Consider the following 25,884-nt stretch of genomic DNA (forward strand, 5'->3'; position numbering starts at 1 on the left):
GAATATCTTGAGAAAGTTTTTGGTTATATTTATAATTTCAGGTCTACTCCTTTTTACATACAGTTAATTTCTAATGTTTTATTTTTCTTACTTGTTCTTTATAATTTATTCTTCATTTTAGCACAAGTCAATGGTGCCCTCTATTCACATTACAGTGTTTCTAACAGATGAAATGCTTCAGCAAAAGTTTAATGCACTGCATTAATATTGCATAATATTTTGTATATTTTAAAATTTTTTACCTTTTAGTTATACATCCTAAAACATAACACATAATTAACTAAAATATAAAACTATGACATAAATACTATTTAATCATATCTTTAACTATAACCTACTTAGATAAGAAACAACTGCACGTGTGTAGGAGTCAAAGCAGCCAACAATACTGCGGTCAGTTACATGCACTCTGTGATGACAACTGTATGCCAATTTCAAAATAACCATAATGTAAAATGGGCTCTTTCTAATGACTATATACATTTGTGTTTAACCTCTACATGTAGGCTATAAAGCTCAAACAAATCTGCTTAAGGTGGCTGTAGCAACTGTCATGGGTTGAAAAAAAAAAATTACTTGTTTCGAATGAGACATCTCTGAAATGTACAAGGCAAAAGAAAGTAGAGAATTTTCAGAGTTTGTTAATCATGTAACAATATTTTTGATTTGAAGTTTTATGTTCCTTTTGAAATAAAGGACATACATTAATTTTTTCACATATATTGATAATAAAGGTGTTAATAAATTTTGCATGCAAGAGAGTGACTTGCACAGAAAAGTGTTTAAAGGAGGTAACTATTGCAAAAGGATTAATTAGCTGTAAACAATTTCAGCATCAACATCACCTAAAGTAACCAACTTCACAGAATTCTGTTTTTCACACTTTTACTTTCTTTCCTTTGATGTGCCAACATCCACAGCTTTTTTTCCTAGCTTGCTGGGTTGATCGTAAGTTAAATAGAAAACTTTCCTTCACACCACTCAGAAGTGCCATTTTTCACATAAGTATAATTCATCTTCCTTTGTTAAAAGGGAGGATTTCTGTCAGAGTATTTAATTGTGGGAATATTATGATTATTGTCATATAGGAAAACTTTAGTTGTGACTAATGTTGTAACAAATGGCACAAAGTGATGCCAGATTAACTTTCTCAAACAGGCTCGGTGGATTTGACCAACCACATGACCTTTTTTATACTCATTGAGAGTCTTTGTAGATTTGATATTATAAACTTTTAATATAATAAGTATATCTTCATGAAACTTGACAGACTTTCAGTAAACATTACAAGTCTTTCAAATACAAAAAATCTTTTTTTTTTAGTTAATTAAAAATACGACTTGTTGGTATTTGTTTTTTGAATAGTCCATGTGCAAAGTAATTTTCATGTTAAGCAATATATTTAGAAATACATCTCAAAAGTCTCAAATTTGATTTATATAATCTCTAAAACTTCCTAAATACATTTGAAATGTTTGTTTTCAGTAAATCTTTCTGTTTTATTCTGTTATATTTTATCTGTTATTTTCTCTATCCTAACTCTATACAAGGTTAGTCAATTTGACCACAAAAAAAACAACAAAAAAAACTAGAACGATGTCAGATGTAGTGTGAAACATCATTCATTTATTCAAAGTAGCTTTAAACTCATAACAGTATTCATCTATTTTATATTTAAATTTTACTGTTTTATTATCCTCTTGATTGTCCTTTGAACTGTGTCTCACTACTATTCTCACCATTCATTATAAGTTGCAAATCACTTGGGAAACACGCAGCTCACATTACACTATCAAATTAATTAACCAAGGGCTATTCTTACCTGCTTGCACACATATCTCATAAAATATTTTTATTATAGTATTATCATTGATTAAATTTTTAATCTAACCTTAATTAAGCTAAGGAGACATCTATTTTTATATTTTAGTTACTTTTATAATAATAAAGAATAAACAAAAAACAAGAAATAAATTACTGACCGGTGTTCTTTTTTGGCTCTTTACTATCAATGACAGTTAACCCTATTTTGTAAATTAATAGTAGTATTACATTAAACATTAAATATCATATTAATTCGAATTTAAAATGCATCTTTTGCACATTTTTCTGAACTAAAAATTAGGGCGTGTCTTAAATTTGAGGCATTGTTTTTCATTCTTTGAAAGTGTTGAAAATATAATTTTCTTCAAATGACAAAGATTTCCAAAAAATCCTATATTAACAAACAGATTGGACTCTATTTTAAAAAGAACTTAGCTTATAAATAGAAAAAACATGTACAAAATGTCAAATTTGCCAAAGTCAGTGCCTCTAGCAGTGCATTTGAATATTACTGTCCTCAATCTTTGTCTGACTTTCCTGTTGTTCAGATATTTTACTGTGTTTCTTACCTATGGAAAAGTGTTTTATATACAATGGCAAATTTAAAAGAAAAGTTATTTTGTGTACTGAACAGATTGGGAATCATGCAGCCAGTAAAAAGCATACGAGTGAGGCAAATGTATGTTATTGACCTGGTATGAAAACCAAGCTGTTTTCTTGCAAACAAAGCACAGTAATTTTCTGGCCCAAGAAAACGAAGACATCCTGAAATTAATGCTGCCATTTTATTATATTTCAGAGATTTACGAAATAAAGAATTGCCTGTAAGGAGAGTAGTCTTAACGTTAAAAACAAAAGAATGTGTAGGAAATGGTGTTATTTCTTTCAAGGCTAGTAATTAATGGTTAGTGTGAAAAATTTATGAAAAAAGAAAGTTTATTATTGTGGCAAATGACAATAATTAGTCAAAAACTGCCATCAGATTTTGAAGATGTGGAAGATGAAATGCAAAATGACATTCTTTGGGACAATACTGAATCAACCAATGAAGATGCTTCTACTTCCAAATACAACAGTGAATCAGAAGAAACATTACAGTATAGGTAATGCATAATTAAACACAAGAGAGAACTATTAACAACTCCTGAAAGAGAGAATGTGACAGGTGGTTGTGGCAGGAGGGGTCTGATTTTCTATTGTTGCTCTGTAACCAAAGAAAATTGAAAGATACAAAAAATTACAGTTTGGCTGAAAAATATATGATTCTACAGTGAGTAATTTACATCTAATTTAATAGTTTTTGATTGGGTGGATAAAATAGAGATGAAAAAGTACCTAGAGAAAATGTGTCATGTGTGTCGCACTTGAGAAAATTCAGGATTTGTTAAAAAATTACTTTATAAACTTAAGAAATTAAAATTTATATGTTATTAAAATATAAATTATTATCTAAAATTTTATGCTAAAGTAATTGATATAAATCAACAAAAAATAGTTTAACAAAATTTTGAATGCAAGACACTAAATACTTGTGTCATGTGCAGTAAAAGATACTTGGGGTGAGAAGCCTCCCTCTATTGTTTAATATTTTGTTGGTAAACCTGATGTGCTAATGATAAGTTTAGAAATTATAAAATTTAACTAAAAATCAAATATAAGTTTCTCCAAAAATATTTTTTATAGATTAATGCTACCGAGCTGATTGTATATTTTTGCAAAACTTTGAAACATACTTATTCACTTTTCATTTTATGATCAAAGAAGCCTAGTTTAATTAACAGAAAAAACACTGACACAACCAATGACAAGATGGGAAGGGGCAAAAAAAATAACAATACCTCAAAAATTAACACTAAATATCAGATAACTATAAATCATTATGCTTATACATCAAAATAACTTCAACAGATGTACTTACATTTCACAACTTAAATTAATTAAAAGGATTATGTATGTGCATGTGCAAAACACTTTATATTTCATTAAACTGTGAAGACAAATTAGGAAAGAGAAGTGTGAACAATACTGCCATATGTGTAATGAAGAAGTGGGTGTAGAGAGTGCTAGGGAAAGATATTTGGGAAATAGATCTGTCATCATTCAGAGCTTCATCTCTGAAAGCTGTTATGTGTTACAGTTTAGTATAAGAGTTTCTCCATTTGTTTACATACATTTAGAGTATCAGTGCCATCACCTTGTTGAGTTTTGATATTTGACCACAATATACAGGTTTCCTAAACTTCACTGGATCTCTCTTACTAGATAAGTTGAATGGTTTTTTCACTTCTAATCAGACCAAATGGCTTGTAGTACCTTTTGTACAATAAGTGTTAGGTGGGTATTACATATTTAATCAGTTTTACCCTTGCAGTCATTAAGATCATCCATACAGTCATCAGATACACAACTTTATACGAGAATAACCTTAACTGTTAATTACTTTGAATATACATCATTGCTTTTACATGTTATAAACTTTGTGCATCCACATAAGAAATATAGAAAAATCTTTTATACATGGAATCATGTTTCATTAAATTAAAAAAATGCTTGTTATTGAAACCAGTTACCTTCAAAGGAATGGCTCCTTCCTCATCACTGTCTCTTAGCTCCACTACACAAGCAATATTTCTAGCCTGCAAATACAGAGCAACTACTAAAAAAAATTATAGATATACAAGTAAAACTTTGGCAAGGCTAGTTTTCAATTACAGTACCAAGTAAATAATTCAATTTAACATAGTTCCTTTCTCACCATTATATATTAACTCTGATACACAAGAAGTATTTCTTGACTGTAAATAAAAAGAAACTACTAAAAAACAACGTATACACACTACTGTGCAAAAGTGTTAGGACAGAGTCAAAAATTAGATTTCAGGCTACTTTTTAAGAACAATGGAAATTAAATCACAGGTGAAACAGCTTCATATTTAGTACAACATAAGCTCAGTGGAAGTGCTCAAGTTCAACAAACTTAATATTCTGGGTGTCTCTCTTTTGCTTTAATAACTTCTTTGGAAATAACTTCTGACTTGTCAAGTTTTATCAAATCACAGATCTGTTCAATTGTGTTGAGACTGGGACTTTGTGTGGATCATTACATCAACTGAAAGAATCTAGCAGCCTGTTTCTTAGCTGAGTAATTCTGCATAGGTTGGATGAGTGTTTGGGGTCATTACCATCTTGGTTGTAGAATCCTTTACCAATAGCACACAAAACACTCAATATACCATGATGAATTAGTATCTGATGGAACTTGGTCTGGTCCATTATTCCACCTATCTTGCAAATGTCTCCTGTTTCCTGAGCAGAAAAATACCCCCAAACCATCACACTGCCTCCCCCATACTTCATGATAGGTACTATGTATTGAGGTATCTTTCACCTTTCTTGCATCAAATGTACAATCTACATGTTGGACAAAATATTTCAAACATGGACTCATCTGTTCACAACAACCTTTTCCAATCAACAACAGTCCCATTTCCGTACTTCTTAAAGCAAATTTCAGTCTCTTTACAATACTTGGAGATCAAAGTAAAGGTGTTATAACTGCTATATCACCAAATATTATTTTCTCATTGAGCCTTCTTGATACTGTAGATCTGAACATTTTGCCATTTGGAATATGGTCATTTATCTCATGCTTGAGATCAGAAGCAGTCTTCCCGAAGGCTGCATAAATCAAAACACTTAACATCAGTATCAATGAGTTTAAACTTTCTGCCTCATTCTTTCCTATTTTAAAAATTACCTGTCTCAATCTCAAACTCTAGAATACACTAAACAGTGTTTAGGGATCATTTCAACAATGCAGCAATTTTTCAGAGTCCAACCAGCATCATGTAAAACTTTCATGCAAATTATCTATGCTTTTATGGTTATGGCATGACAATAAAACTTAATATATAGAATTGAACAATGTTTTTGTCAAGGTTTATTTGTGGAGTGCTATTAAATTGATTTATTTTAGCATATACCAATACCATATGCTATCTCCTTGCTAGCTACTTTTTATGTAGTTATGGCACTGCATGGAGTATCATCATAGTTATTTCAGACCCTAAATTTGATCATTATATTCATTCAAGCTGAACAAGTGCATGGGAATTCTACAGAATAATAAATTACTCTCACCCTGGTTCATTCAATTGTCAACAGGAATTGGTGAAACATTATTATAGTGTTGCAATTTACATTCTGTAATGAAATGGAAGAACTAATCCCATAACATGGAAAAAATAACAAAATATTCTCTTGTCCTAACACTTTTGCAAAGCACTATGTATATACATAAACATCTGATCATAATTTTTTCTATTACAGTACAGAGAGAATTCACTCTACTACAGAAGCTGCTCTACTGACTTACAAGTTTTCATTATCACATACACTTAAGTAAAAAACAAAATCCATTACTGACACCATTTCTGTTTCAATGCTCTAAATGATACATAAAAGGTAAATCTAGGTACAGTTAAGATATGTTTCAGAACTATTATGCAAAAACTTGTTAATAAAATTAATTTTTAAAAGCTAAATACAAGCTGGAACTATTATAGGGGCAAAGTAAATATATCAAGTTTTGAAGAATTATGTGCAGACTATTCCCTCAACTTACCTCAAAATAAAATTATAACTGTAATGTTTAGATTTTAAATGTTTTTTTGATGTAAAATTTATTAGCATTAATTTTGGATGAAGTAGTTAAAAGAAAATTAAAACTACTAGCCTTAATTTTCAACTTTCCATCTGTTTTAAAAATTGAGACAGTAGAAATAATTAAACATCCCATATACACAGGTATAACTTGTCAGGAAGTTAAACTAACTCATAAATATGGTAATTTTGCATTTATATGATGCTTAATTTTAGCTCAAATAATTTGAAAACAGTGGATTTTTAAAGTTATTCACGAAAAAAAATTCTAAAATCTAACTATTTGCATGTTTTGTTTTAAAATTTCCAAGTTTCTGAAGTTAATAAAATCACAAATATATCAAAAAACTGGGTATTTTAGTTCTTGCAATCTATATACCAGAGTTATTTTCCTTCCTTGTATAGGTATACCAGATTGAGATGCCTCAAAATATAATAAGTTTTAGAACATGACAAAGTTAAATGGGCTAAGCTGAAATACAAATACATATTATTGTACATTATCAATAGTTTTATATTATTTATATATCACAGAAATGTAGCAAGTTAGCTTAATAAGTTTTCCCCTAGTGATTATATAGTTTTTCTGCACAAAATTTATAAAGAGCAAAAAGTAATTGTCTTGGTACATAATTTTCTGTTTCTCACTTGTTTAGTAAAGTATTTCATTCTTAGGTAAAGGTAAATATTGTGAGGTCCATTTTTAACACCTGTACATAATTTAGTAAAAGAAAGATTCAAATATATTTTATTATTCTGAAATAGAATGAGATAAATATTATATGTTTATATTAGTTTCAATGCTTTAGACAATTTTTTATTGTAATAATCCTTTGACAAGTGGCCTAGGGCATGACATCATTAGGCCTACTATAGTCTATGTACAAAAACTGACTTTCAGGTTAACAATTATGTGTAACTGTGTACTAAACAGCTAAGTTATGTAGTGGTTGTTAATTTGTTATGAATCATAAATTGCCCTCAAAAATTAAACTTATATTTTGAAAGGTTCTGTTAAGTTATGTAGTGATTGTTAATATATTATGAATCATAAATAGACCTCAAAAATTACAAGAAAAACTTTGGCGTGTTTTTATATCAGAAAGTGAGTACTAAATTAATTATATATTGAAATTAAATTCCATACACATTGCCATGACTACATGGCCAGTTGTAACCTTTTAATACAGTTAAACATTACATTATTACATTACACTATAATTTAAGAAATACATATAAAATTATGCCACTACTATCAGTATATCATCCAATGTAGAAACAAACCTTTGTGAATATTTTCTGGCTGTCAAACTTTAGACTTCGAGGAAATATATACAAATGATTTTTATATATTGTAAAAGGATGATTATCACTGGGCACATCTGTGGGGAATTTGTCTACCTCGATTGTTGGATTATGTACTGGTGGGATAGGAAATGGATGCACAGGAATCAGGGATGAAGACAGAGTGTCTGCAAAAACAAAACAAGTTTCTTTTGTATTCATTTCAATAACTGAAAACTAAAATACTAATAATATTATTTAGTACTCTTACAAAAACTAAATACATGCTAGCTTTTAACAAAGTAATAAATATAATGACCACTGTTTTAATGTTTTACCCTTGTGTTTACAAATTTCTTTAGAGTATAAAAACATTACTCTAGTTTCTCTAGAACAAAAAGTTTAACAAAGAGGAAATTAAAAATACTGATCATTCTGGTTATGTTCTTTATACCTTCACTACAACTAAGATTCCTTTAAAATGAATAAAATTAAGAAACAAAAAAGTTACTAAACATCTGTCACACACACTATGACATTGCAATGTATTTGAAACAGCTTTATTATTTATGTATACATAAAAACAACATAAATTAAACAAAATTATTTAAAAGAAATGTAATGAGCCTGAATCATAAAGATACTTTATTAGCAATTAAATACTCATGTATATTGTACATGTCAAAATACCTACATAAAATGCACGTTTTAAAATGTTAATTTTTCAAAACTAGTTATAGTAATGCATTCCAAAAACTAATACTTAATAGGAAAAATAAAAGAATATCCACTTACTAGGTATTGGTTCTTTTAATTGCTTAATAGTTATTTTGATTTCTCCTGGTATATTAACTAAGTGTTTCATTTTGTCAGGCCTGAAAGAGGAAATATAAAAACATAAAAATAATATATGATGCAATCACTACTTATTGCATTTGTGTGTGATATATAAAAAAACTATATCAATAAATGAGGTTTAACAACCAGGTTTCCAATGTAAGTAGGTCACAAAAAACACATTTTATACCTTAAGTTTTAATAGAAAATTGAGTTAAAACTTACTTTTTAAATTCTGCCAACAGTTTTATCAAGTCATCATTGGATAGTTTGGAGCTTTCTTGTCTGTAAACAGCACTGATGATTGAAGAGGTGTCCAGTTCTAGTGATACTGGCTTAAACAGAGGTCTGAAAGTGATTTGAAATTTTGTACAGAAAAACTATATGACGAGCAGAAAGTTTTGTACACCAAAAACGTATTTCCAATAATACTTACCACCTCTCACATTATAGGTTTATCCTGGTCAAAGTTACTATTATCTGCACATCCAAGCATTGGTATGAATCTCACCTTGCTCACTCCATCCTTTATACCACACTACACTGTTCGAGCAAGTTAAATTTTGTGATTCTCTCTACTTACATTAATGCACCCCTATCATGATCTACATGTAAACTATTCATTATCACTTTGTGTTCAAGTGAGACACTTCTGAGACTGTTCAAGTTAGCAGACAAAAACACTGGTCATTGTGGGGATGAAGGGCAAGAGATTGACGGAAGGTATGAATTATCAGAAACACATTTTTGGGATATGAAAATGTTAACCTCCAAAATACATTTAAACAAAAAGCATTTGATGCTGTAGAAAAGAAGTATGTGAACATGAGACAGTTACAGCATACTAGTGTGGTACACACTACTTCTAGAATGGGTATGCTCTTTTGCACAGGCTACATGAATATAATTCTGGATGGTAAAGGTCAGCCAGTCAGAGCTATAACCCTAAAAACATGAGAAAAAAAACCCCACTGTGATATTCTAACTAGGAACCTGGAAAGAATGGAAAACCTGAAAAGAGTTCAGATGGGCAAAACCCAGGATACAAAAACTCTTAAGTCTCCTAGAAAACTGAAAAGTAGCTGATCAAAGTTGCCTTATACAGAGAAAAAGATGAGGGCACCAAACCTCTGTCAAATAACCATGTTAGAAATTGAAAAACATGCATCACAGTGATATGAGAAGGATTAAAACAATGCCTGACAATAAGTAATCCATTTCCACTGATAAATGTCCAAAGAAGAATGCTAAATGAGCCATGTTAATAAAGATGTCACCCAAGAGGTCAATCTCTGACATTGTGCAACATACTTAATAAAATAGAGGCATGAAATCAGAAAATGGTGATAAACTTATGAAAAATGTCCAATCTGAACAAGGCCAATGTTAGAGAGATGGTCAGAGAGGAAGTGAAAGAGGTAGTTGTTCCTGGAGACACTGAAGGAGCAGAGAAACCAGTGCTGAGCTAGCCAATGAGGTGCCACCAAAAGAACTCAACAGGACAATGCACAAATCAATATAAAAACTTTAGATACAGATGATTTGGAGGAAATGCATAAAGCTGAAGGCCAATTCACTCCTAGTTGAGAGAATTTATGACCAAATCTTGAGGGTGAGGTACAAGAACCCAGAATAACAGGATCTAGGAATGCCAACATAGGTCAAAAGCATCCCAAGAAGATAGCAGATCCAACAAAAACTTCTGGATGAAGTATCCATTCTATGAGAAAATTTCTATTGGGACAAGATAACTGATTATCCAATATTTCTTATAGCTGGAACATGACCAGCAAGGAGAATAATTTGATGATCGTGGATAAAAAAAAAAAAAAATCTGTTGTTTGAAAACAAAAAGACTTGGAGTGATTACTTCTTTGCTTGGAAATGTATGAGACCTCTGGAATTATCTGAGTGAAGCATTACCACTTTTCCTTGTAAAAATGCAAGATTCCAGGACATCGCTTGTTGAACTGCTAGAAGCTCTAAGAGATTAATGTGGAGATAAGTTTTCTCTTTTTTTTTTCTAGAGGTCCTTACGTTTTATATCCATTACACAATTTTCCTATCCCTCAAGAGAAACATCCCTGAAAATATGTATCTCTGGAAATGGAGCAGGAAAGGGACATCCACTGTTATGTTGTCCCTATCCAAAACCTGCCAAGATCACACAGACTGGAAGTCAATAGAGCCACACTCGACAATCCAGCACACATATGCAAATATCCTATTAGTCCCATAACGACTACTGAAGGAAATGCATGTGTGGTGTCCAACCTAAAAGAATGAATGATTCCAAGGAATACAACCACACATTCCAGTGGAGAAGTAGAGAACTGTATTAGAAGAATGGCCCATTTCATGGCCTGAAGGCACAGAGTAAAAGGTTGGGCTAGACTGAAATGGAAATAGAAAAACACCCCTAAATAGATAAAGTCCTCTGTAGGAGTTTTAATAGGCTTCTTTGTTTTTACAAGAAAACCAGCTTTCAGAGCATCAGATAAAAGAGCTCAAGTTTGAAGCTTGCCAAATGTTGGGAAGAAGCAAGAAGAAGCTAGTCATCCATATAATAATGAGTGTGAATGCCCAACAAGTAAAGATGACCAAGCCAAATATATACAGACCATATGAGAGTCTGCGTGTTACAATTTGAAATTAAAACAGAAAACAAAACAAACTGTCTTTAATATGCAAAACAGAGATATGGACATGGAGACTCTGCAATCAGGATATGAAGGTAGGCACCAACAATATCAAACTTTGCCATCCAAAGGGAAAGAAATTACTCCATTATAAGCCAAGGACGCTGGAGGAAACAATTGAAATGAGAAAGGTTGATGACAAGTCAACAACTGGAAATTTTCTTTGGAACTACGAAAAGAAGGGAAATAAAACTCATAACGGAATGAAGAGGTGATCCACTCTACAGTATCTCTCTGCAGAAGATCTTGGATGACTTGTGTTTGACAACTGGATACAAGATGATCCTTTGAGAATGGAAAGACAACTGGTATGAGAGACAAAAGAGAAGGAAACATGAACTGAAGGACTAATCCTATAATAAGAACTTGAATGACTCGCTGATCTATGGCAAAGGTCTCCCATAATGACACCAACCTCGAGAGTTCAATCTCCACAGGTATGGACCTCATGAGTAGTCAATGATTCTGTAGTCTGCACTCCACATGAGCAGTTAAAGCACTGATAAGGTTAAAATCTCCCTTGTGTTCTGACAGAATGTGGAATCAGAACAGCAGGTCTGAAAACCTTAATGAGAAATCCAGAATACTGTCTAGTAGAAGACCAGAAAGTGCAACACACCAGGGGCAAAAGAGGAGAGGAGAGACAGGCCACAATAACCCTAGGTTCCATGGAATCTGGAATACCTACAAAAGTCAAATGCCTGAGAAAAATAACTTCTCTGAGATATCTATGAGCTAAAGAAGAAAACTGAGCTCCATCAAGATCCCAGCAACAAAGAAGAGGGTAGAAGCCAATAACTTTACAAAGGTAGAAAATTGTAGCAAACGTGTTACAAAAGTGTTGTAAGAGAAAAGTAAATTTGTTTAAGATGGGGAGTATCATCAGAACTAGAACTTCAAATGGGAAAAAGAGGATATAACTTCTAAGACAGCAAATAAAAATTCTCCAAGCATTTGGAAAGTTGATCCAATAAAAGGAGATGACAAGGCATGACAGCACCCTCTCTCAATTGAGCAGTAAATCTTTAAGCATGCACAGCAATGTCTGGCACAAGTGCAAAAATGACTTTCTTCCAATACAGAAGAAGAGTTATAAGCCATAGAAGCAATGTTTCAAACCTTGCAAACTTGATGTACTAATTGTAAAAACAGTGCATAAAGTGGGATGTCTGCCCTAGGTTCATGAATAGTTGTCTAGGCAAAGGAAGGCACCTGAAAAATAAGAGTCCAAATTCTCACCAATCCTCCCCTGAACTCCAGCTAGTTCAGCCTTCAAGCAGACAGGAAAAGAACATCAGACCTTTATGTAAGTCTCCACCTCTCTGCATATGAGGGACTAGATATCCTCTGCAGAAAAGTAACCCCAGCAACTCCAGAGGCAGCAGAGTAGGAGCACTAAGTGAGAGATAAAGATTTGTTAGTTTACAAACAAAGAAATCTGAGAAAAAATTATAGTTTTGTGGAATAAACAAATATAAAATAAACCCAGACCAAACACATCCAACAAAACAAATAATCTAAAATATATATAACTATTCAACACCAAAAAAAAACCACAACAGGTACATAAAATAACCATCATAACACTCTGCCACTGAAAAAAAGGGAATAGTAAATAATAACAGGGAGCTCATATATGAATCTGAAATGGAGGTGAATTGACACAAGTAGAGAGAATCTCAAGATTTAACTTAATATGAGCAATACAAGGTACATACCAATGATGGGCAGAGAACGGTAACTTTCACCAGGGTAAAGCCATAGTGCAAGCAGAAGTGTTATGGAAATAAAGGTTTGTTTTTTTTATAAAAAGCTTGAATGTAATTAATAAAGAGCATATTATTTATATTTTTTCACATTTTATACATGTCAACAAAGATCCTAAGAATATCCTAAAATGAGGTTTCCATATAGCAATAAAGTTTAATTGAAACCTAGATTACAAAAATAGAAGCCTATATCTTGAATTATTTTCCATTTGAACGTTTTAGGAAATGTCACCATTTCAGTTTGTTTTTGAATTTCCCACAAAGCTACATGAGGGCTATCTGTGCTAGCCGTCCCTAATTTAGCAGTGTGAAACTAGAGGGAAGGCAGTATAGTAGGATTGACCATCATATTATAATGCCCCCATGGCTGAAAGGCAGAGTGTGTTTGGTGTGACTCAGATTACGAGTCAAGTACCTCAACCACCTGGCCATCATCATTTCAGTAAAAACAAAAAATATCAGTTATTTTACCAAGTCCTCTTCAAAGGATACTGAAAGACTAAGACTATGCACTATAAACAAGTTCAAGCACTGAAAGTTGAAATAATTTACTTTAGGCAAAAAAACTCAAACATTTTCTGGAGGTAAATGTATAATTTAATTTACACCAATGAAAAACAAGAAATAAACTTAAAGTATGATTTTAAAGATTTTGTAAGCTTAAAATCAATATCTACATTTAGCAAAAAATAACACACAGAAATAGAAACAGTGATTACTAGCTCATCAGAAAACATATGAAATGAGCATTATTGGACAGTGAGCACATGAATAAAATTTTGTATTTCATTCTTACCAATTCTAAGTCAGTTTTGTGCTGACCATGTCACAAAAACAAATATGTCATATAGATGCTACCAGTTGTTACTTAAAATCCAAATAACTTATTTTTACAGAGCAAGTAAAACAAACTGAAAAACACAAAATGAGGAAAAATTATTCTGGAAATTCACAATCTGTGTAACAAATGAAAAAAGTTGTCTACACTTCTGAATAAACTCATCATTTAAAACAGAGCAAACTTAACTCCACAAGGTTATTTCAAGAACCATCACAACCTACCTAGCTGCCCAAGCAAAGGGCATTCGATAGTGACCTAGTCTCTGACAACATGCTCGAACTTGTCTGTGCACCTTGAGGCCCAACCGACCATCTCCTACTCCCCCTCCCTGCTTTAAGTAAGGTAATGAGGCACTTGTAATTCCTCCTTGAAGAACTTTTTCAATCCTCACAACAAGGTAGAGATCTGGATCCTCTTTCTGGACTGTAAAAATTGCCTGTAAGAATAAATATGGAAACAAAAGTGATAAATTTCAGCCATCTGTGAATCAAGTACTGAAATTAAAAAAAAAAATTATTTAAGCTACCTTTCAAAAACTATGTATCTAAATTGTGATTTAGCTCATTGTACAATAATAATGTATTTTTAACAAATAAAACTAACATCCATCTTTCATATGCACTTACATAAAACCAGTTATTTACTTCCAATGTGTTTTTCTGCTTTTAATAAGGCATTTTTAAAAAATCACAGCAAAATTAAATAATGTATTTTTAACAAATAAAATAGTAACATCTATCTTTCATATGCATTTACATAAAACCAGATATTTGCTTCTAATGTGTTTTTCTACTTTTAATAAGGTATTTTTTAAAAATCACAGTAAAATTAAATTGTTTTTTCATCAAGTTTGTTACTTAAATACTCACACAACTTTCTGTACAGTACTAGGCGAGTCATTTTCAAGGAATTAAATAGCAGCTGAGTAAACTAGCAAATAAGGTTGTTATCTTTACTTACTAACTTAAGCTGCAAGTTACTTTCCAGAAAAAAAAAACTGTTATTTGTGGCTTGTTCACAAAGTGAATCAAGAACTGAGAAAAAATACCAATGAAAGAGTTTTTAGAAAACCCAGAATTTAATACTAAGAGCCCAAGCTGAATGTGATGAAGTAGTTCAATTCATTTTAAATACCTTACAGTTGTGTAAATTATAAGTAATATCAATTTACTCTTCTATAACAATTAGATTTAAAATTGAAGGAAATGTTTATTCACATTTGTGGTTTTTGTACTTCTGATGGAAACAGTCCATTCTCATAAACTTCCTAAACAAATCCTTAATCACTAAATCAGAAGCTATGCAAGTTTGCCTAAGCTGCTAATTGTAACAATTATATATGCTTATCAACAAAGTGTGAAATTATCTTTTTAATTGTAATAAGGTTAGTGTAGAAACAAACTATTTCTAGAAACATCCTCTCTATTAAATCTTCAATTCTGGTCAAGCTTTAGTTTATGCTTTTCTCCTTTCAGTACTATAACTTCAGTTTTGTTCAGTTAAATTTTATTATGTTTGTGCTCGGTAAGGCATGTTTATGTTTTCTGAACATTACTGGGTTGCATCCTCATTTCTTGTTCTGAAGGTCTCAGATCTTTGCTTCTGCATTTCAAACAAATGAATCTCTGAAACTCTAGTTATCAACATGAATATATCTCTACTTGTGTTCCATATTCTTTAACCAGAATACCTTAAAGAAATAAAGAGCTTAAGAGTCAGATGATGTTTTTGAAGTTAGTAAAGTGTACTGTTACTCTAAAAACCCTAATAACCAATAGCATATTGGTACTGAAATATCCAAGTATTAACCACAAATCTTTGCCTCCAACTTTGCCAACACCCATGTGATCACCACCAATAACAGACTTGCATAATTAATTTTTCAATGCAATGATCATGATGCAAAAAATTGCCAAATGAAATCACATTATTCCTCTTTTTTCCTTTTTTAAAATGCTTTTTGTAAAGGTTCCATTCTAAGTAAAACAGCACAACTTTCTATACTGGGCACAATGCTATTTTAGATTTTTTCTTCCCTAAAATTGAAAAAAAAAGTGGCAAAATTTATATCCAATATGGTGATCTTCAAATTATGAGTAAAAATTGAAACTCACCAAATTTAACATGGTACCCCCTAAGTTTGTCTGAAATAATTAAAAAACAATTTATGCCAAATTTGAATTAGATTGACTAACACTTAAGGGCCCCTCAAGCTAATAAAACTTTGGCAAATTTACCCCTGCTAAGTTATTAAAAAATTAATAAATTAGTAATCTAAAAAAATGAAAATATATTTATAATAATAACTTCAAATATATAATTCATTAAATTCATTCATGATGTTTAATTAATAATATATTGAAATTACTGAAAAATAAAATATAAATTAAGTGGTAATATTTCATTGTGTAGAATATTCTCGATTTCTGCAATGGAACAGAATAATATGGAAAGTTCCACAGTGTTCTCTTTTTTGACTAGCAGTGTCTATATGAAGACAAGCACATGCACAAAAGTTTTAGATTTTGTTCTGATATTGTTTTGTGAAGTTACTCACTCATTTAATTCATTCCTTTTTGTGCATAGGATTCTCAAAATATTGTTTCATCATTGTTTACAAGTCAAACACAAAAGTGTATTAAGATGTGGCTTGTGAAACCAGTAAAAGAAAAAAAAACAGACAGGAAGCTGCCAACATGTCACCAAGTTTTGTCTCTATTCTTTTACAAACATATTACACCGAAGATGAATATCGGGGATAGTGCAAGGTGTACCATCATGGAAGTAATTCAGCTATAGGATATGGCTCACATACCAACAACAAAAAGAGCTCAATGTCATTGAAAAGTTAAAGTACTTAATTCATGGAACAAAAAATAATCACTCAAAATAAAAACCTAAAACTCAGAAAAAAAAGTGATTTTTAAGAGAAACTTGACAATTTTTTTAACATTGTTCATGCTGATGCCATGAAGCTTATCAAGATAGAAGTTGACAGTATATTCTTCACTGATCAGCATGGTGAAAGAAAGGAATAAAAGGCAAGAGTAGATCGTGTACTGACAAAGAAAAGAACAAAGTCCCATGTAAGGATATACTTATAAAAAAGAAAGAGCCGTTATGAAGAAATGCTAAAAAGAAAATTACATTGTTATGCCTCCACTGAATTTATGTCCTCATCTAGAGGGACCTCTGAAGAGTAAAGTAATAAACTCCTTAAATTCAAAATGATAGTACAGTCTAAACATTAAGACCCTGCAACATAATTTCATTAGAAATTGCATTGGCTCTGGATTGCACCAATATCAGTGACTGAGACACAACACATTTGTTTGCAGTGATAACTCAATGATGTACAAGACTTTACAATAAATTGTTCATCAATCAAAAACAGGGTCTCATAATGTCAGGAATAAATTCAACTCTTCAAATGGCTGATTTACTATCCCAGTGCTTCCTGTTGGTTTTTATGGTATGCAAATGAAAAATTAATTGCCCTAACCTTCTTTGATGCTAACAATGACAATGGAATAAAGAAGAGAATGGTGGAAGTTCTAGGAAAACAAGTAAATGACAAATGATGCCATCAAGTGAAACTGGGCTCAAGAGATGCTGAAAAACTAAATTTGGAAGATTTCTTGTTGGTCAATACTTTAAAGTTCTTTGATATTCTAGATATATCTCAATTTCCTAGCACTGACACCCAAAATATTGGAAACAATATGAAGAATTTCATCATGCCAAACAGCTTGTTAAAAAACCTCAAGGTAGTAAATGAGTCAGCTGAGAAAGGAGTTAAATTCATTCAATATTTTATTAAAAATGAAAAGCAAAAGCAATACCTGCTGCAAGTTGTCACACAGCACCATAAGGAATGTGCATATGCTAAAAAAATACTACTGGTTGGAAGAAGTTCAATGAAAGTTCTCTAAAACAATATTACATTTCCAATTATTAAAAAAATGAACTTATTTAATATTTCTGATGACCTGTTATTTGTGTTTACCTGTGTGAATAAAGTTTCAGTACATTTCAGGCTGATTTTCTTCATTTATATTTACCATGACCCTATTTTCTTACATAGCAATATACAGTCATGTGAAAAAGTTAGAACACCCTATGAAAGCCTGTGTATTTGTATAACATTTTTTGGATATATAGATATTTAATCTCAATTTCAACAATAATGAGATGTTATAGGAATATAACTAAACAATTAAAACTGAAGAAAAGACTTTTCAAGATCTTCTGTAAATGTAATTCTACAAAAATGCATATTCTAACTAAGAAAAAAGTAAGGACACCCTATCCCCTAATAGCTAGTGTTACCCCCTTTGGCTGAAATAACTGCAGTGAGACGCTTCTTGTAGCCATCTACCAGTCTCTGACATCAATCTGAAGAAAGTTTGCCCCACTCCTCAATGCAGAATTCTTTCAGCTGTGAGATGTTTGAGGGGTTTCTTGCATGTACAGCCCGTTTCAAGTCACCCCACAGCATCTCAATAGGATTAAGATCAGGGCTTTAACTCGGCGATTCCAGGACTTTCCATTTCTTAGTTTTCAGCCAGTCCTTGATGCATTTACTGGTATGTTTTGGGTCACTGTCGTGTTGCAGGGTACAGTTCCGCTTCAGTTTTAATTTTCGTACAGAGTGTATCACATGATTCTCAAGCACCCTCTGATACACAGTACAATTCATGGTGGATTCTATGATTGTGAGTTGTCCAGGTCCTGCTGTAGCAAAGCAGCCCCAAACCATGACACTTCCACCTCCATGCTTCACAGTTGGTATGAAGTTCTTTTCCTGGAATGCTGTATTTGGTTTATAACAAACATGTCCTCTGTTCTGGTATCCAAATAATTCAATTTTGGACTCATCTGTCTAAAAAACATTATTCCAGAACTCCTGGTGTTTGTCTACATTCTCTCTGGCAAACTTCAGTCTGGCCTTGATGTTTCTTGTAGAGAGCAAAGGTTTCCTCCTTGCACACCTCCCATGCAAGTTAAACTTGTGCAGTCTCTTTCTGATCGTAGAGGCATGCACTTTCACATCAATAGTAGCCAGAGCCTGCTGTAGGTCCCATGATGACATGTTAGGGTGTTTGGAGACCTCTTGTAGCATCTTGCGGTCTGCTCTCGGGATGAACTTGCTTGGACGACCAGACCTGGGCATGTTGGCACTTGTTTTGAAAGCCCTTCCCTTGTTGACTATTTTCTGGATAGTGGAATGGCTGATTTCAAAATCTTTTGGGATCTTTTTAAATCCCTTACCAGACTCATAAGCTGCTACAATTTTCTTTCTGAAGGCCTCAAACAGCTCTTTTGCTCTCACCATGGTGCTCACTCTCACTTCAATAGTCTGAGGTTTAAATAGGGCAAGCCTCATTCAAAATGCTGAGTAACGATCTTCTAATCATGTGCACCTGGTGTGATACACCTGTGTGTGAGTTGAGCCATTTTAAGTGGGAATAAATGTGGGGATATTTTAACTTTTCCTCAGAATATGCATTCTGGTGCATCAAAATAAAACAATCATCAACCATTTTTCTTGTCCAGATCAGCTTTAGACCATAACTAATTTATGACCAGTGTTAAAACTCATACCAGCTTTTCTGAAATACACAGTAAATAACTTTGTTTTTAATGGTATTTACAGGTGATCAGATTGAAAGGTTTATCTTTGTTCTAACTCCATATACTAAGCTAACAATAGAAAATAGTCCTCACAGTAAAGAACACATGTTAACCTATCACCTCCAACTACACTCTCAGAGAGAAGGTAAGATCACTCTCATAATGATTCATTACAGAAATAAAACTAGTAAGTAAAATTATCTGAAATTTGACAAGAACAGTTCTAAATGTATGTAGTTTCAGAAAAATTGAGTGATTAATTTTGATTTTTCTACTATTTCTAAAAAAAACTTATTTAATGAAGTTACTGCACTTGGGCTCTTACTAGTTCATCTGCAGGGTGATTTCATTCTGAGTATAAAAATACCATTTATTATCTTAAAGTTTCACATTTCACTTGCATATTGAACCTCCTATATGAATACAAAAACTTTTTAAGGCAAATATTTATATTTGTTTAATTTTCTGTACTACATCACTATCTATCTATCTATCATCAACAAACAGTGCAAAAAATGTTAAAATTAAGGAATAAAAACCTTTTGTTAAATTTGTAATTTCAACTCATTTTCTTTTCATATATAGTTAAATCTTAATGTTTTATTTTCTTTTTTTTATCTTTTATAACTCATTATTCATCTTAATTCAGCAGTTCCCTTGAGATATATTACAATTTCTTTGGAAGATATGTGCATCCTTTCAGTAAACTTTTCTTTTAGTGCATAATACCATAGGTCTTGATAAGAGATACAAAGTATATTTAAAAAAATGTTTAAACCTTTTAATTATCTATTTCAAAACATAACTAGTACATAATTAATTAAAATATAATAGCAACACATAAATACAATTTAAACTGCATCTCTAACTACAACATATTTAGGTAAGAAACAACAATAAGTGATATAGTTGATCAAACAGCCTACAGTATTATAATCAATTTCATACACTCTGTAAAGAAGACTTGGTGCCAATTTCAAAATACCAATTGTTAGTTTATACTATAAAATGGGTTATTTCTTATAGATATACACATCTTTTTATGTAACATCTACATAGATGCAAAAAAACTCAAACAAGGTACATGTGGTTTTTGTCAGGGGTTGAAGAAAGTTATTACTTGTTTTAACTGTATTCAATCAGAGAACTTTGAAAAGAACAATTGGAAAGGTTACGTAAGCACCTTAGTGGCTAGAAGTACCTCTATCATAACTATGTTATAATAGATACAAATAGCCAAAGTAGAGATTTTAATAGCTCGTTGGTTATGTGACAATAAATCTGAAGTTTTGAATAGTTATTTTAAAATATAACCTACTTAAAAAAATCCATAAAACTAGTTGTATGCATTGATATGCACTGTCAATGATTACCAATTCATTAAACATTGTAAAGCCAACATAAGCAAAACTTTGTATAATTCTAAAAATTTTTAAAAACTTTTTACTAACACATGCCAGATAAAAATAAGTTTTAAACATAAAAGGTCAAAAGTTCATTAAGGTTTAAAAATCTGCCAAATATTTCAATACAGTCTAGTATATTCTACAGTAGCAACTGTATTTTGATTCATTGTAGGTGATCACATATTTTTACACTAATAATAACATTGCATTATGATTGTACATTTAAACTAGCAACTATGTTCACGATTATTTTTCTCCTAAAATATACTGTACTCATGAAAAATGTGTTAATATTTCTTACCAAGTTTGGCTGTAACTTTCCTATTTTTTCAATATGAAATGTGATTTTATGTATGGATGTGTTGTACCAAATCTGAAGTGTTAACTTGGCATATTGTTTTTGTGTTATTTAATATGTGCATTATCGGTTTGTCTTTTCTCTCCATAATAGATTTCATGATATTTTAAACAATATTGATTCTATTTGCAGATTGGTGGAACCTTAGATGGACTAAGATATGACTTAAATTGTGTGAAATCAATAAACAGTTCTAATATCAATTTATTTCTTTTAACCTGGTCAGATAATCCTTTAATATAATGGATCACTGTAGTTGTAGTATGGTTTAAAATCCAGTCTTTATTGTTGTGCCCAATAAAATGGATGGGATATACATTATCTATCAACACTTTTATCATATGCTGGTGTTTTTTTTTTTCGTTTTTTTACCTGACGTTATTTGCAAGAAGTTTATGAAAATTAAATTCAAAGCATTATTCTATAATTCAGAGGTTTCTAATATAAAGTAGTAGTAGCAGTTAAAAGTTCCTTTTTCTTGTATGTGAACCAAAATACCTTAGAAGGGTAGTTTTCCTTCAGAAACTTTTCCTGCTATGAATTGTATGTGATTATTAATACTCTTAAGATGGCCAAACATTTTTCTCATAGTTTTCTTCTTTTCAGAACAGTGAAATTCAAATCAGCATATTTTTTATACATTTTAATTTTGCTGAGGAAGATCTTCAAGCTTTGGTTTTTAAAGTTTCCATATCTAAGTCTGTGATAACCATTTAAACTGGCAAGTCTACAGCTGTATCATGGATATGTTGATAATACTCCTTAATGTATTCAAACTGGATGGCATGAAGACATGGTTTTAACAATATACAAATTTCAGCTAGTGAAAGCGACATCCACTGAGTTAGGGTCTTGTTATTGTATAATCTTAATTCTGCAACTTCTGAAGAGAAGTTGGGTATGGCTATGAAAACACATCAAACAATACCATTTCTTCATTTTCATGAAAGAATATAGTTTAAAAACTCGAAATTTATTCTTCTTTGGTACTGTCTATTACCAACTAATGGGTGTAAATAAACCTGTGAAGTGTTTAAAAAGGTTATATATCACTGAATTGGCAAAATCGATGATTGGCTGAAATGTAATATTCTCTTTATGGATCTTCGGAAGGCCATACTAGCAGAGAATACAAACATCTGTTGATCTCAAATGAAAATACAGACTGTATGAAAATATTTTCTTTCTTTTTAAGTATAACAATGTACTGTTCATTTTTCTTTCTAAAGTCAGAGTTGGATTCTTAACAAATATTTTGTAAATACTGGAATCATTTAAGTTAAAATAATAATAGTTTCCATCTATAATCAACAGAGTATTTGAATACCTTTATTATTTACCAGTTTATTAACAGTTGGATATTCTTGTTTAGTTAAATTTGGTGCAAAAGAATAATCTGAAGCTTTGTAACTTGCACAATATTTAGGAAATAAAGGCCAGCTCTTTTAGAATACAGTTCAATGAAGAAATTCTTGATGATGAGAAACCCACTTGAAATAAAAATGCATCTCAAAATAGCTGGTATAAGTATTAACTCTCTCTTTGTTAACCAGAAGATGGCTTAGGGAGGTTGAAACATTGTTCTCTGCTTTATTAACAAGTGTTAATAACCAGACCAGACATTCTGAAATACAGTTTAATGAAAAATATGTGGGAGAATATATGATGCTGATGAGAACAGATGAAGATGACATAGCCAAAAGTTGATAAATATCAAGAGATTAGCTCCTATTGTAAATCGTGTAAAAGCAAGAAGAATGGGATGGACTGAGTGTGTTGTAAGAATGGATGACAACAAACTGCTCAAAATTACTATATCTGATAGACCACACGATAAGAACTATTGTAAAGACTAAGAAAAAGATGACAAGATAATGATGCAGAAGGGGTTTCTGAATGTAGGTATAAAAGAAAAATAATGATCAAAGATTGCACAAAACAAGGAAAGATGAAGAGACTCAATGCGAGCTGGAGTGCTATGGAAGGATAAAGGGTAGCAAGTGGAATAATAATAAAATGGAAGATATTGGTTACAGCTTTTATGTTTGTTTTAGAGCAAAGTCACATTGGGTTATCTGTTGTGTCTACTGTGTAAATTTAAACCCTGAATTTCAGCATCATCGGTCCATTAACTTACTGCTTTCCCACCAAGGGACTTGTTAATAGCAACAAACACAAATTTTAATTTTGACATGAATTATTTATTCTGTTTTAAAGCATCTTCTAAGATTTATGTAGGATGGAAAGCTTTTGGAGTAATTGCAACTCCTTACTAACAATGTCTAGTGACCAATGAAATCCCATTATATGGCTCTGGCAATATAGCTTAACATCTAAGAGAAGTACTATGACACATACTACTATTTAGCTTATGTTCATGAAGGTGAAAGATAAGTATATTAAATGAATAGCAATCATAGACAATAAAAATATTAAGACTCTTATCTAAACTATTTAACCTAAAAGTAATAAAACACAATGTTGTAAACTATACTTTCAGGCTTTTAAATGTTAGCTAATGAGTGCATGATGATAAAATCAAGTTTCTAAAAGTAGTCCCAGAATATCTAGAAAGTATACAAATATTAGTAGTATCATAAATAGAATAAGTTGTTAATTGAAAACAAGTCAGTATTAGTAGTCATTCAGTGAAGTATTTGAATCACTAGTAGTTACTGCTATTTGATCAATTAGTTGTGAGTTTTTAGCACAAGTTTATTTATATTTTGGTTCTAGTGTTATTAATAAGTAGTAACTCAATGTTGAAAGCAAAACAATTTGTAAACTCAGGCCTGTAAGTACAACTATGTACAAATGATAAGAGCCTGTAAGTTAAGGAGAAATAAACAAATAATTCAAAAGAACCACTCTAATAAAATAATCCTACAACAGTTTTTAAAAACACTACCAGTTCTGTATCACACAAATAATCAGAATTTAAGAATCCTATACTCATTAACTTCATAAGAAATTAAAATTCTCAAACAGTAAATCTTTCTGTTATAAAATTTCATTGTATTAAAAGTTTTTAAGAGTTATATTTCAAATACTTCAAGTTCAGAAACAGAATCATTGTCAGTTTGCACCAGTGAAATCGATTCTTTAAGTGTGAAAACAATGAAATAATTTGATACAATTTAGGGCATTTGTTTTCATAAAAATTAAACAATTTTCAACTGCAAATATTTTCAGTTTTGAATTGTAACATATACCATGTTGAATAAAAACTGGTGACTAATATTGTCATCTGTGCAGCAGAGCCTTTGTCCATTGATTTTGTAAAATTATTTTGAATATCTAGTGTGAAATTCAAACCACATTATGTAGTCATATGATAAGAGCATCTAAAGAGTTAAACAAACTAACAATAACAGTTAATAAGGCAATTAAAATAATAAACAGAAAGTAATGCCGCAATTCATACTCAGGGTCGTACTTAAGTCATTCTGGAGCTCTGGGAAGAATTCAGTTAATGAGGCCCCATAATGATAAGGAAACTCAGAAGCAGATTAAAAGGCATAGCAGCAGGGGACCCTTCCATATGTGAGACCCTAGGCAATTGCCCAGTTTGCCCAATAGGTAAGACTACCTCTGTTCATATTCCAAAACAAGTTAGAGTTTTAATTAAATACAAGCAGAGATTAAATTAATTACCATCACTATTCTAAATTTATCCAAAAGCAGTAGTGAAGAAGGTAATATGTGTTTGTGAGATTTTTGAAAAGGTCACATATTCTGTACAGTTATTGCCCCAATAGTCAGTAATAAGATGACTGTTAAATTTAATGCAATAATCAATAAACCTGATGTTCAAAGTAAAGGATAATCAGTGACAAAAAATGAGAGTTAATGAACTCTGTCCATGATATAGAGATGTTAAAAAACTGCTACTCTACACATTAACCTACAAAAATTATTAAAATATATAGCATAATTTGTCTGTATTTAAAAAGCAAAAGTTTATAATCTCAAATTTCTATGTCTATTTTACTGAAAAGTTTAACCTTCAATGTTCAACTAATGATGCTTGTATCCAAAACCACTTAATGTTTTGTTTTCGTTAATACCCATTAATATTTCATTAACTTCTGAATTTAAATTACAATTTATCTCAATTTTAGGCTATTTTAAATCATAATACATAACAATATTTAATGGAATTATTATAAATGATAATAAATGGGTTAATGCCAGTTCTTAATTTGATAATAACATGCATTTGTGTATAAAATGATACCTGTTTGGGAAAAGTCAACCACTCCTCTCCTAAGTCTGCAAGAACAGGTAAGGACATTTTTGTTCCAACTCCTTCTCCATTTGTAGTTACACTGTGATTAGATGGTCCATTACGTCTTTTTCCAGGTTTAGGAAGCATGTTTCGAATATATGGATGATTAACATCAAATCTAAACTCTTCTGATACTTTTCTTCCCATTTTTGCATCATATACAGCAAGTGTTGTAATGTATGGTTCCACCTGGGGGTAAATGTATATAGTGATTAAAAGTTAATGTTTTCTAAAACTGAAAACGTACTTCTGATAGGTACTTACCTTCTTTTACCCATAACT

General features: G+C 31.4%; 1 protein-coding gene across 16 annotated transcripts in view; it reads right to left on the reverse strand.

Moving 5' to 3' along the window:
• Positions 1–25,884, reverse strand: part of Ziz (dedicator of cytokinesis protein Ziz) — a 264,599-nt gene that overhangs the window by 125,760 nt on the left and 112,955 nt on the right. For all 16 annotated transcript variants that reach the window (XM_076448312.1, XM_076448311.1, XM_076448323.1 and 13 more), the window contains 6 exons: positions 25,552–25,791; positions 14,138–14,352; positions 8,833–8,955; positions 8,566–8,645; positions 7,771–7,958; positions 4,395–4,460 (listed from right to left, as the gene is read on the reverse strand). In XM_076448312.1, the coding sequence (XP_076304427.1) occupies positions 4,395–4,460; positions 7,771–7,958; positions 8,566–8,645; positions 8,833–8,955; positions 14,138–14,352; positions 25,552–25,791 (912 nt within the window). The remainder of the gene's footprint in view (positions 1–4,394; positions 4,461–7,770; positions 7,959–8,565; positions 8,646–8,832; positions 8,956–14,137; positions 14,353–25,551; positions 25,792–25,884) is intronic.

This window comes from Tachypleus tridentatus, chromosome 8 (assembly GCF_004210375.1).
Source record: "Tachypleus tridentatus isolate NWPU-2018 chromosome 8, ASM421037v1, whole genome shotgun sequence".
Lineage (NCBI taxonomy): Eukaryota > Metazoa > Arthropoda > Merostomata > Xiphosura > Limulidae > Tachypleus > Tachypleus tridentatus.